Raw genomic sequence first — 13,827 nt, forward strand, 5'->3', positions numbered from 1 at the left:
TGTCTTGAGATACTCTCTCCCCCCATATTCTTAGATGACTCACATCCCCCAAGTCTCCTATTTGCTGTACTCCGTGTTCCTATTCGACCTCTCAGCCCCACGCCTCTTCACCTCATTGAATCCCTGGCCCACCATTCTAGTTGTAAACCTGCCTCTCCCCCCTTCCTCTCTGTGCCATGCCCCGGCTCTCACACTCTTATCCACCTTGACAGTGAGCCCAGGCCCATCCTATCCCACCCCAACACCATCTTAGCTCAGATTCCCTTGTTTATTTGTTTTTTGTCCATCTCCCCAATTAGAATGTAAGTTCTTTTTTTAAAAAAAAATTTTAATGTTTATTTATTTTTCAGAGAAAGAGAGACAGAGTGTGAGCAGGGGAGGGACAGAAAGAGAGGGAGACACAGAATCTGAAGCAGGCTCCAGGCTCTGAGCTGTCAGCACAGAGACAGATGCGGGACTCAAACTCATGAACCACAAGATCAGGACTTGAGCCCAAGTTGGACTCCCAACTGACTGAGCTACCCAGGCATCCCTAGAATGAGACGATTGGCACTTTCTCTGTCTTGGTCACCTCTGAGTCACCAGAACTTAGCACAGTGGATGGTACATCCTTGTTAAAAGAATGACCAGATGGATGAGTCAGGTTTACATTTGAGGAATTGCAAGGGGAATATTTCTGCCTATACATATGTTTTAAAAGTTTATTTATTTTGAAACAGAGAGGGGAAGGGGCAGGGAGAGAGGGAGAGAGAGAATTCTGTGCTGTCAGCGCAGAGCCCACGGGGCTTGATCTCAGGATCTCACGAACCTTGAGATCATGACCTGAGCCAAAATCAAGAGTCAGACGCTTAGCAGACTGAGTCACCCATGTACCTGAGTCACCCATGCACCCCTTGCCTGTATTTTAAACATACACCCATTGCATTAAAAAACAGTCCCTGTCTATGTAGTCAATCATCTGTTTCTATTTGTTTCTATTTCTATGAATTGGTTTTTCTCCTACAAACCATGTTTTCCTGCTTCTTTGCATCCTTGGTAACTTCTACTGGGTGCCCCTTCTATATTGTTAGATGTTAGATTCTTTTTTTATTCCTTTAAATGTTTTTGAGCTCTGTTTGGAAACTCACTGAAAGCAGTTTGACTCTTTTGATGCTTACTTTTTAGATTTTGTTAGGCGGGACCGGAATAGCTTTGATCTCTGGCTAATTTGGTGCCACTTCCAAATGTATGCCACACATAAATACCTTATGTGTTTTCTGTTCAGTGACTTTTTTTGTGAGAAGGTTTCTCCACTGTGGCTGTTGGGAGTACTCCCAACCCTGTGTTATTTCTGGAAAATTTTCTACTAGCTCCTTTCTGGTGGTTCTTTCTCCAGCCTTGAGTGATTTCTTCACCCACGTGTCTCGCCCAGCAGTTGGCTGAAGACTTGAGAGAACCCTCTGGAGATCTCCACAGTGTGTCAGCACTCTGCAGCTCACTCACCTCTTGTACTTGGCCTTGCCAATGGAAGCCCCCTTGGCCTCCCTGGACTATAGGCTCCAATTCCTTAACTAGGGAAACCACTGGGCGCCACCTGGTGCCCGCTTCCAGGACTGCAGCCTAAGTACTGTGAGGAGGAGCTGTAAGTTGGGGCAATCATAGGGCTCACCTCACTTGTTTCCCTTCTCTTGGGGGTTAGTGTCCTGTACTGCCTTTTCCCAGTGTTTTATTGTCTTATACATTTTGTCTAATTTTCAGTTATTTAAAGCAGGAGGGTAAATCATGTCCCTATTGCTCTATCATGGCCGTAAGTGGTGGTCCTACTTTTTCATATACAGTGTTCTCTCAAGTGCCCTTTCAGTAGGCAGCGTGGACGGAAAGAGTGAACTCTGAGAAATTCTGCATCTAGTCATATACCATCTCTGGGTTTCAATATCTGTATCTGTTAGCTGTGGCTACAGTTAATGCTTCATGACAAATCACCCCAAGGCTTAGTGGCTTATGACAACAAACATTTATTCTCATGATTTTGGGTCTTTGGATCAGCCAGGGTTCAGCTGGTCTGGGCTGGACTTGATGGGACGGCTCTGCTCCAGGCTACAGGTTTGCTGGCCTTGGCTCCAGGCTGTAGGCTGGGCTCAGATCTGCTCTCTGTATGTTCTGGGATCTAGGCTGAAGGGGCACACCTATCCAGGGCATGTTCTTCTCAAGGCAGATCCCTGGAGTGTGAGAGGAGAGCCCGAGCATGCAGGCTCAGGTCAAGCCTCCGCTTGTATCACGTCTGCTAACATCCCATTGACCAAGGCAAGTCACAGAGCCAAGCCCAAATTTAAGGGGTAGGAAAGAATACCCTACCGCCATGAGGCTGTGGCAAAGCTTTGGATGTATAATTCTATTTCAGGGGGCAAAGTCTTAAGACTGGTTATTCAATCTACCACAGTCTCTGTATCTGCTTCCTAAAAATCCCTTGTAGCAGGATCTGAGCAAGCCACATTCTAAACTGTCCTCCTAACATCTCCTGTCAAGTGAATAGCAGAGCAAATTGAATTCTAGTAGGGACTGGGCTGGAGTCACCGGCCAGGCTGTTTTCCAGAAGATGTTTTGGAAAGCTCTACAGTTTGGCCTGGAGTGAACTCACATGCCCCACTGAGCTCAGGATTGCTGGAGAGTCTTTTCAGAGCATTGCATCCATTTCTCCCATTTTAAAGGCCAGTGAACTTTGTGGAAGATGCACTGTGGTCAAGCATGCGTCCACATCAAAGGCCCAGCTTCCATTGGGAAGGGACATCTGGGGGGAGGTGTTCCTCTCCAGTTGCTGTACACACTTGGTATACGGCTCTCTCGGCAAGACACCATGGCCCAGCTGTCTGCTTTTCTCTCTTCTTCATTTCCTCTCCTGCCTTCAGTGATTGCTGCAGAAGGCGGGTTCACACCCCGCATGGGCCCACACCACACATCTCTGTCAATAAGGCCTTTGGATCCAGGAGATAAGTTCTCAGCAGGAGATCTAAAGTCAATAGACTCTAACCAGCTCTAGAGGGCCGAGGGCACTAAGGTGTGCCAGGCACACTGAGGCTGTCTCCAAAGACTCTGGCCAACCCCATGCTGCCTCAGGGCTCTTGAGACTGGGTGTCTGTGTTACACGTGTGCCCTGGGCACTCGGAGAGGCTTCTAGGATCTGGCTGTAAGGGCTCTGTTTTGGTCTTCCTGGGTCCTACAGACTTTATTGAGGACTTACTATGTGCCGCAGGACTGTGAGGGCCAGGGAGGCTGGACCCTGCCCGATGGGCCTCAGTCACAGAGCCAGAGTAAAGGCATGGGCCAGATGCCAGCCCAAGAAGTCTGGGTTCTGTCTCTGCCACTCATTAACTGAAAGGGTATTTTACTCAGTGCCAACTTGTGCTGGGGACATAGTGATGAGCAAGACATGTAGGTCCTTGTTGTCATGGAGCTTTTAGTCTTGGGGGAGGGGTTGCAGGCCATAAAAAAAAATAAGCAAATAAAGAGAGATGATATGTCAGGCGGTGATGAGGAAAATAAAACAGAGAAATGGGATAGAGAGCAACTAGGGGGTGGCTCTAGTTGGGCGGTCAGGGAAAGCCCCCGAGGAGGGGACATTTGCCACTAACAAGCCCTTGGAAGCCAGCCCCCCCCCCCTTTGCTTCAGGGTTTCTAATATTATCAGTGAGGGTGTGGATTGGAGGGGCTGTATGGCCTGCCTGGCTTTGAAATGGGACCATCTACCTTCTCTCGAATGATCCTTTTACCCAGTCCTGGGCAGGGGGGACAGCAAGCCAATTCAATGTATTTTCTCTCTGCTCTCTTTCCAGGGCGGCAGGTCCTGTATTCATAGGACAGAGACAGCAGGAATGGTAGACAAACACTTTTACTCAGCTTCATTTCAGATGTCCATCCTCTCCCCACTCCATACCTCTCCCCGCCTACTGCTGGCTTGGGACCTTGCTGCCCTTGCCCTCTGAGGGTCTCCTGAGGGCTGGCCCACCCTCCCCTGGGTCTGTATCATGCAGCCAGGCCCCAGAGTGCTGCAAGGGCTCACTGAGGCAAGCTCCTGGCAGCTCTGTTTTCCCGGTGGGAGCGGGGAGTTTGGGCCCAAGTCATGCAGAGCCCCAAGAGGCTGGTGAGGGTGTGAGGCCCAAGGTGCCCACACCGTGCCTCTCAAGCTCTCTGCAGAGCTCCTGGGAGCCATCCACAGCTCCTAGGGTGCAACGATGTCCTTGGACCCTACAGGGTGGGTGACTCTTTAGAAATACGGCTGATTCAGGCACTGCCTATGGATCATCTGGGCCATGAGGGTGATTGCACAAGGTTTGGTTTGGGAGATCAGGACTGGCCATCAAGATGCTTTGCACTCCACTGCTTTGTCTTTGGCTCCAACGTCCTGCCTGGCTTGCCCCAGCCATTCCTGGGCTCCTAAACCAGGGGGTAGGGCAGACAGCGGGGTGGTAGGTAGCTAAAAATAACAGATGATCATTTCACCCGTATTCTACCAGCATGAGCCTCCCCTGCCACTGCATTATGATGGTACTATTTCACAATCTCCAAGGTTTAAAATCAGCCACTACAAGAGTGAGCAGAAGCCCTTATATAACCACTAGCACCCCGGCATTGCCTGGTCCGGCCAACAGCCCCAGTACCCACAGCAAGGATGGTGCCAGAAGCCCTGGCCCCAGCGTCACTGGCAGCCTCCAGGACACCATCCTTAAGGAAACACGGCCCCCTCTATGGGAACCCAAATCACTAGTTGCTCCCAGCAGCCCACAGATCACATCTGAAGCCAGGGCGAGTGAGAAGAGATGCCTTCCTTCATCTGTACTCCATTCTTGCTGCCACAGTGCACGGCCGGATGCTTACTGGAAACCTGAAAGGAGACAGGATGTTTTGGTTAGGCTGTGCGTGGGGGCACTGATTTGTTCCTGATTGAAGCGCATGGGGAGGCGGCGGCGGGCCACTCCCCTTGGGTCTCAGTGCCCGGACTCCTGGGGGCTGCATTTATTCCCCCAGCAATGAAGGACGCAGCCTCCTTTGCCGTCTCCCTGAGCCAGGACCAATAGTCATTGTCCAGCCCCACTGACATCCCTACCAAATTCTCCAAGAGATTCTCTTTTTGGTCCTTCTATTCATTATATTCTGCCTGACCACCACGGCCCATCCTGTCACCTGCCACGGCTGGACAGGGAGGGAGAAGGGCCCCTGAGGACTAGCCAGCATGGTCCCCAACCTGTGGTGTGACTGGGCAAATCGTGTTGGTTCTCTGGGCCTTACTTTCCAAATACCCAGGTGGACGGAGCAGATGAGGTATCTGGTAGAAGAAAGGTGGCTGGCAGGGCTCCTTGCTTCTCCAAGTGTGCTCCGTGGATCAGCAGCATTGGCATCTCCAGGGAGCTTGTTAAGAAGTGCCGAATCTAAGACCCTACCCAGACTTCCAGGACCAGAATCTGCACTTTAACAAAACCCCTAGATTTACTGGCACATTAACGTGTGAGAAGAAATGGTATGAGTGATGTAGTTAATTTGCTTGAAGTCTGGCTCTCATAATTAGAGCAGAAGGGCTTGGGAACACTGTTTAAGACACCTGCAGGGGGCAGAGAGATTGAGGAGTGGGGTGGCCGCGGCCATCTGCGTGTGGGCACGGGGACCTGGCAGCGGGTGGGGAGTGTGGGCATGGTCTGCCTGACGTCGCTGAGGGAGAACCAGTAAATCTCTGTGCTGCACTGAATGTGGGAGGTGGCAGCGAGGGAGAGGTTGAAAACGATTCAAGGCTACGAGCCCTTGGTCCTTCAGATCTAACTCTGAGTGCAAGACCCCAGGCTGTTTAATTAAGTGAAGATGGTCCTTACTTTTCAGACATTCCTAGCTGTTCTAGATGAATCTTAGAGCGGGAAGGAAGGACACCAGGCACACCGGTGCATGTGAAGGGGATGTGTTCCAGTCACTCTGGACCCACGGTTCCCAGCTCTGCTGAGCACTGGAAACCCCTGGGGGTGGGGGGACCTTTAGAAATCCCAGGCCACTCCCAGGACAGATTAAATCAGAATCTCGTGGTGGTGGTAGGGGACCAGGTGACACCAATGAAGAGCCAGGGCTGAAACCCACTGCTTTGTGGGCTCTCTGTTCCAAGGACGGTGAGGGCAGGTCCTGGGGACCAGCAGGCATGGGGCCGCTGAGCATGTCGTGGCTCCGGTGTTTCCCCTGCACCGCTGATGCGCAGCCTGGGCCAGGATGGGTTAGCACTGCCAGTGGTGAGGAGCAGAGGGTCTGAGCCGGCTCCCACCCTGGACTGTCACTGCATCCCACATACGCTTGCCTGCAGTGGTGACCGGGGCAGGGGCGGGGCTGAGAAGGAGCGCCACAGAGCAGGGCTGAGTGCCCCACAGACCCAGACCTCAACCCCACAGAAAAGGTGCCATTTCTTTACTTGACGAACCCCAGTGAAGCAATGGAGCTGTCAGTCTGTACTGGGATTTTGTGACGGTAGGTTCCCAGACTGGAGGGTACGGCTACAGAGAAACCATTGAAAGGAAATCACTCCTCACCCTGTTGGGCCAGTTCCCACCAGAGGCCAGTTTCCCCGCTAACAGCTCCCTGGCGCTTGGCTGTTTATGAGGGACTTTTATGGACATTATCTCAGGAGAGGCTGGCCACCTTGACGAAGGGGGAATCTGAACGTGGCAGATGTGTGAAGGCGGGGGCAGTGACCTGCCTAAGGCCCCACAGCGCTGAGTCAAGGAGCCCCGCGTTTAGGCCTCCTCCCTCCCAGTTCTGGGGCCTTTCCATTTTCCTGGGATGGATCCTGCCCGGTGGGGAGCTGGAGGGTTTCTCGCAGTGGGGACGGCGGAGTCCAGGCTGGCAGGGGCCTCTGAGGCACTCCGCAGAGGCTCCGCCTGGCCCCGGCTGGAGAAGAGGGCAAGGGGGTCACACCAAGGTTCCTGTCCAGATGGAAACACTTCCAAACTCAGGGATTAAGGAAGGTTTTATTAAAAAGCACTCTAGAAAGGGGTTCACCTCATTTGCTCAGATTTTAAAGCCATCCTTGGCAGTTGGAAACAGCAGATTTGACACCGTGGATGACGAACGCCCCATACGGGGGATATATACCTGTCCACACGTGCCCCTGGCAGGGATTTAAACGTTCCACAGCTTTTCCATGAATCCTAAATCAACTAGATTCATCCTGGCCCTTGGTGAAGTGTGTGAGGCGGCGGGCGAGGCTTACGTTAAATCACCCTCTCTGGGCTCCTGCTCTTAGGCTGATAGTCACAAATTCCCCATAATGAGCACTCCTGAAGAAGCCCAGACAGACAGCGCCACTAAATTAAGAGCAGAGGGAGCCCAGGGCAGGGGAGAGGGAAGTGTTTGCTTTGGCTGGGGAAGGTGCCTGGGGCCCGGCCTGCGTGTTTGCCTGACAGGGAGGCCTGATAAGTGGGCTGTGTGGAAAGTGCTGCGTGGTGGGGCCTGGCCATCTGCCGCACGTTGGGGGAGGCCGCACCTGCTGGCCCTCTGGCCCTGACCTGGTGGAACCCTTGTCACCCTTCTTCAGCTTCCTTTGCAGCCACACAACCACTAAGAACCCAAGAATATTTTTTCTCCCCTTGAGGATAAAAATTGAACCCTTGAACTTTTGTTTTGATGAATTACTTCCAGGCTGCTATTTGTTTGGAGAACAAAGCTCCCAGCTGCAGGGTGGGTAGAGGCCAAGAGACAAACACCCGACCGACCACAGAGTGACTTTTCAAGACAGCATGGCCAACTGGACACAGCACAGAAAAGCTGGGTTATCCTAGCTCTGCCATTTGTTAGCTGGGCAAGTTATTCAGCCTCTGTGTGCCTCAGTTTCCCCTCCTGTCAAAAGGGGGATCAGACTCTTGGCTCTGTACACTCGCAGCACCCCACCTTTCAGTACAGTTTTCTGTACCATCTGGGCAATGGCATTAGCAGGAGGACGCCATCTTGACATAGACCTTGGGTTTATGCCTCTTCTTGTCAGAGAGGGTTGGAAACAGTGTCTTTATGTGGGCAAAACCTGGGTAAACACAACCGAACAATGTTGCTGACGTGTAGACTTCTTAAAGGGATGGATGATGGCTGATTTCAATGCATTTGTTCCAGGGGAGGGTTTCTTCCTTCACATATGTTCTGGACGCCATGCCCTCTCGTTCCTCCAAGAGTTTCCCCTGCAGGCTTGGCCCTCTTTTCCCTACCATCAGCCTCCTTTCTTCTCCTGGACCATTCCTCTCAGCACGTAAGTGCGTCTTCACAACCACTGCCTCCCTTCAGCCCCAGCCTCCCGACTGCCCCTCCTCCCAGCCAAGCCCTTGGGTCAGCTGTCCCCACTCACTATCTACTTTTGCTCCTTCTTTTCTTTCCTCAACCACCGCAATGGCCCCTTTATTCTCCCAGGTCCCTGTCCACAGGGCACTTGTCCAGGGCCATCGTGACATGCAAAATGGCCACCAGGCAGCATCCCATTCTTGCTTAGCCTTCCAGCAGCCCTGGGCTCTACCACCCCTCTCCCCTGGACCACGTTCCCCTGCAGGCCTGCCTGAGGCCACACTCGCTCCCCTGCCGTCTCTTCTCTCGCCCTGGCTGAGCCTTCTCAGTAGCTTTGGTGAGATCTTCCTGCTTACCCCCAAATGTCAGAGTGCCCCAAGGGTCTGTGTCAGCGATTAGAATAACCCTATTTACTCTCCTCAACAGGGATTCCACCCAGTGCATTCAGACCTTGCCGCTGAGCTCCAGACTCGTGTTCAGGGGCCTACTTATCTCCTCTGAGATCTCAAAGGGCTACTGAAACTTGAATGTCCAGCCAGAAATCTGAATTCCCCTAGCAACTTCCCTCTGGTGTCCACTCCGCCCTGCCTTCCTGCTGATGGCATCCCCATCCTGTTAGCTGCTCAGAACAGGTGCATGAGCCCTGCTGGCTCTCTTTGCCCTCACGACTCACGTCCCATCTGCCACTAGGTCCAGGCTACCCTCACCCCTTGCCTGGGCCTCCCCAGGAGCCAGATGACTGTGCTAATCCCGGGCCTCTACAACCTCTGCTGTGTACAACGGCCAGAGTCAGCTTGCCAAAGTTTCGGTCAGACCACATCGCACCATGGCTTAAATTCTTCAGTGAGTTTCCCACTACGTCAGGAATAGAAGCCAAGCCCCTTACCCTCGCCCACAAGGCCTGTTCATTTGGCTCCTGTTCTCGAGCTGAGCCCTTAAGTGACTCTGGCCTCCTTCCCACCCTGTGACCAAGCAAAGCTCCCTCCAGGGCTGTTCACTTTCTACTCCTTCCGCTTGGAATGCTTGCTCGCAGGACACTGCACGGACACTCCATTCTCACTATTCAGCTACTAGTTCAAGGTTCCCCTCCCCAGGGAGCCCCCGCCCCCGCCCCAGTTAATGGCAGTCTTCCCTGTGGCTCTCTACCACATTATAGATTTTAGCTATTTCATAGCGCTTACCAGCACGTCAAATGGTCTCTATTTGTGGGTGTGTTCTCTGTCTCTCCCCCACCTCCAGAACGCCATGGAAGGCCATCCTTTACTTGGGATGTTCCATCCCCGTGTGCAGAACCCCTAGTGTCTCAGCTGCAGACAGTTGGCCATGAAACTGACTGTGGGCTTCTTGCAGCAGGTGTCAGTCATTATAGGATCTGAGTCTGCCATTTCATCCACCAAGGCGTTGACATGGGAAAGCAACACTCAACCCGCCTGGTAGCCTTTGGCTTACTGGAACGAGGTTAAATGCGAGGGGCCAGCGTAAGGGGTCTTGGGTCTTATCGCCGTGGGTCTCGGGGGGAGAAGGAGGCAGGAGAAGAGAAGGCCTGTCCATAGTAGGGGGCAGCTTCCAGGAGGAAGATGGGGGAGGTGGGTGGCAAAGGCCAGGAAGGGCCTTCTCTGCTTCTTCCTGTTGTCTGGAACACCACAAGTATTCCTTCTGTAACTGTTAAAGGGGTCCTCAGGCCTGAGCTTTCAAGTGGTGTTTACGTCTACAACTCATTGGCAAGAACCATGCTCCAATAGGAGAGTGATATTTCTAGCTAGGAATTCAAGTTACCAAACCATCACTCAGCCCCTTCCCGTATGGAGAAGGCTGGACAAAGGAGAGATGGCTTTGGGGACACAGAACAGAGGGAGCTGGAGATCCGGAGGAGGGAGGGAAGCTCTGCCAAGCAAGGCGAGAGCACCTGGGCCCGCCACCCCCTTGGGTCTGTCTTGGTGTTCGTGATGCTGTCTTTTGGAGCTTTTTTCCAGGAGGAAGCAGAGGCCAGGCACATGGGAAGGGACCACAAGTTCAGTCCTGTGGTTTCAGGAATATACAGGAAGCTCACTTCTCACTCTGGCCTCCCCCTTACCTCCCTCAAGGGTTGGTGAGCAGAGCTGGGCGACCTGTGACCCTGGAGGAGGAGGAAGGTGCACTTACATTTCTTCTGCAGAATGCTCTGTCTGGCCTTGATGAATGCCAGGATGTCAGAGTCAGTCTGGCTGTCCCCAGTGAGAGGGATAGATGATGCTGGCTTCTCAGGGATGCTGAGGACAAGCACATGCACACATCACTGCACCTTACATTTGAACTCCATGCTTACCTTTCCAAAGTGCTTTCCATGTTCAGTAACCAGATCTCACCCAGGAGGCTGCCTGGCAGTCTGCCTCCTGACCCCTCCACCCAGTCTGTGCAGGAACCACAGTGACCCTTTCATCATATCCTCCTCCTCTGGCTTAACCCTGTTGGTGGATTCTCCTCACTCTCAGAGTGAAATTCAGACTCTCTTCATGTGTGATCTGGGCCCTGGGCTACTACTCCGCTCCAGCCGCCCTGCCCTTCTTTCTTTAAAAAAAAAATTTTTTTTTAATGTTTGTTTGAGAAGAGGGAGAGACACAGTGCAAATGGGGGAGGGGTAGAGAGAGAGGGAGACACAGAACATGAAGCAGGCTCCAGGCTCTGAGCTGTCAGCACAGCCCAACGCGGGGCTCAAACTCACAAACAGTGAGATCGTGACCCGAGCCAAAGTCAGATGCTTAACTGACTAAGCCACCCAGGCGCCTCAGCCCTGCCCTTCCTTCTGTTATTCTCTCTCTCTCTTTTTTTTAATATGAAATTTATTGTCAAATTGGTTTCCATACAACACCCAGTGCTCATCCCAACAGGTGCCCTCCTCAATGCCCATCACCCACTTTCCCCTCCCTCCCACCCCCCATCAACCTTCAGTTTATTCTCAGTTTTTAAGAGTCTCTTAATGGTTTGCCTCCCTCCCTCTCTAACTTTTTTTTTCCCCTTCCCCTCCCCCCATGGTCTTCTGTTAAGTTTCTCAGGATCCACATAAGAGTGAAAACTTACAGTATCTTTCTCTGTATGACTTATTTCACTTAGCCTAACACTCTCCAGTTCTATCCACATTGCTACAAAAGGCCGTATTTCATTCTTTCTCATTGCCAGGTAGTATTCCATTGTATATGTAAACCACAACTTCTTTATCCATTCATCAGTTGATGGACATTTAGGCTCTTTCCATAATTTGGCTATTGTTGAAAGTGCTGCTATCAACATTGGGGTACAAGTGCTCCTATGCATCAGCACTCCTGTATCCCTTGGGTAAATTCCTAGCAATGCTATTGCTGGGTCATAGGGTAGATCTATTTTTAATTTTTTGAGGAACCTCCACACTGTTTTCTAGAGTGGCTGTACCAGTGTTATTCTCTTACTCAATGGCTTTGCTTTGGCTGTCTCCTTTCCCTAGACTGCTCTCCCCCCGAGACCTTTGCATGGTTGAATATGCTTTGTCTCTGCAACTTCCCCATCTCTGGTGCAGCCCCCACCCCTTGCCTTCCCTAAACCAAGCCCATTCCACCTGAGGTGTCACTGTCTCCTTCAGCACCCAACTTAGATGGCACATCATTTAGGACGTCTACCCAGTGCATCCCTACCCCCCCACCATGGCTTAGCTAGTTCCTGGGGCAGATAAGTATTCTCTCTTCTCTCTGTAAAAACAGTTAGCTGAGTAAGTTGCCATGGCTGAAAAAAAATACTACATTTCCCAGCCTCCTTTGCTGCTATGTGTGGTCAGGTGACCAGGTCCCAGCCAATGAGATTTATAAGAAGTGTGGGATTTCCAAAAAATCCTTTTAAAAAAGTAAGAATGTATGTGCCTTTCTCCCTCCTCTTTTTCCATTTAATAACCAGCCTGCCCCCACAAGAAAATTCTAAGCAGTGCCCTCCTGGCTTGCAAGCCTCTTCCTCATACAGCAGGTGATAGTATTCACTCTGTCAGAAGCCAGTGAGGACTGTCCACAATAAGGGGCTGTTCCCTATCACAAGTAGTTGTGTTGGCATCCAGCTGCAGTCAGTGACAAGGGCTCCCGTGGGGCTACACGGAGCTGTTCCTTCTGTCTGGGCTCGGGGAGGGGCATGGCTGGACCTCACCCCTTAGACTGCTTGGGGGAGAGTAGGGTCTGCCAGGTGAAGAAGGGTGCTCAGGTGTTCTAGTCAGAAGGCATAAAGGGCACTGCTGAGGAGAGGCCTTGGCAGCTTTGTCCGGTCTGGAGTGAACGGCTCACAGGGCCGAGGCTAGCTAGGCTTGTCAACTCTCTGCCCTTCCCGGCCTGGGGACCCTGTGGCAGGGCTATGTTGGAATGGCCAGTGGGCTGGCTCTTCTTTCCTTCAATGGCCCTGGGTATATCTATTTACACAGACACTTGGAGCAATTCTGCCCGCGCAGGGCAGCAGAGGCCCCTGGGAGAAAACTTCTCTGCCTTGGGACTCGGTATCTGTGAGAGACTCCAGGGTATTCCTGGGGTGTCAGGGTGGAGGCCAGCCCTGGGCTGTGTCTGTGCAGCCACTGGGCACGGGGCTCCTCAGGATGTGGGAGAAGGGCACTGGCAATTTTGACCCATTCCACTCATGGCAGGGGCTGTCACAGGCATCAGAGGGAGACGACAGACCTGTCTTCCTGGGAGGCACTGGTGCTGCTGGGCTCCTGGCTGTGCGGGATGGGACAAGGCGAGGGCAAGATTTTCCTGGTGTTCACACCGCTGCAAAAGGAAAATGACAAAAGGAAGAGGTATGAGAGGAGGTTTCCAGAAGAGAAATTTAGGTTTGTATTTAGGAGCCATAGGGACTGAATGTTTGTGTCCCCCAAATCCATACGTTGAAGCCCAAGCACCCAATGTGATGGTATTTGGAGGTGACGCCTTTGGGAAGTAATGAGGTTTTGAGGAGGTCCTGAGGGTGGGGCCCCCATGATGGTACTGGTACCCTCACAAGAAGAGGAAGAGAGATCACAGCTCCATCTCTCTCTCTACCATGTGAGGACACGGCGAGAACATGGCCATCTGCAAGCCAGCAAGAGGGTCCTTACCAGCCACAGAACACCCTAGTCGGGTGGTGTGACGAGATAACAGGGATTTGTTTCTCACAGTTCTGGAGGCTGGGAGTCTGGGATCAGGGTGTGGCATGGTCACGTTCTCATGAGGGTCCTCTTCTGGCAGACTGCCAAATTCTCATTGTGTGCTCACAGGACAGAAAAAGAGTGAGCTAGCTCTCTGGCCTCTTCTTACGAAGGCACTAATCCCATCAACGAGGACTCTACCCTTGTGACTTAAAGAGGCACCTCCAAATACCATCGTATCTGGGATTAGGTTTCAACATATGAATTTTTGGAGGATGCGTTCAGTTTATAACATTCTGTCCCTGCCCCCCATCCCTTCACCCCCAACAAATTCACATCCTTCTCATACGTGAAACACGTTCCCTCCATCCCAGCAGCCCCCAAAGGCTTAACTCATCCTGGTATCAACTCTAAAGTCCAAAGTCTCATGTAAATCACAGACAGGTGAGACTGGA

At 52.1% G+C, this 13,827-nt stretch overlaps 1 protein-coding gene across 6 annotated transcripts in view; it reads right to left on the minus strand.

Annotated features, from left to right (window-relative positions):
- Positions 1-1,974: 1,974 nt before the first annotated feature.
- The window catches only part of KIF6 (kinesin family member 6), a 386,490-nt gene continuing 374,637 nt past the window's right edge, over positions 1,975-13,827 (minus strand). For 4 of the 6 annotated variants that reach the window (XM_019830554.3, XM_006931669.5, XM_045057492.1 and 1 more), the window contains 3 exons: positions 12,927-13,016; positions 10,411-10,517; positions 1,975-4,858 (listed from right to left, as the gene is read on the minus strand). In XM_019830554.3, the coding sequence (XP_019686113.1) occupies positions 4,848-4,858; positions 10,411-10,517; positions 12,927-13,016 (208 nt within the window). In that variant the 3' untranslated portion in view covers positions 1,975-4,847. The remainder of the gene's footprint in view (positions 4,859-10,410; positions 10,518-12,926; positions 13,017-13,827) is intronic. The other 2 variants (XR_006597732.1, XR_006597731.1) reach the window with 2 other exon arrangements.

The sequence above is a fragment of the Felis catus genome, chromosome B2 (assembly GCF_018350175.1).
Source record: "Felis catus isolate Fca126 chromosome B2, F.catus_Fca126_mat1.0, whole genome shotgun sequence".
Lineage (NCBI taxonomy): Eukaryota > Metazoa > Chordata > Mammalia > Carnivora > Felidae > Felis > Felis catus.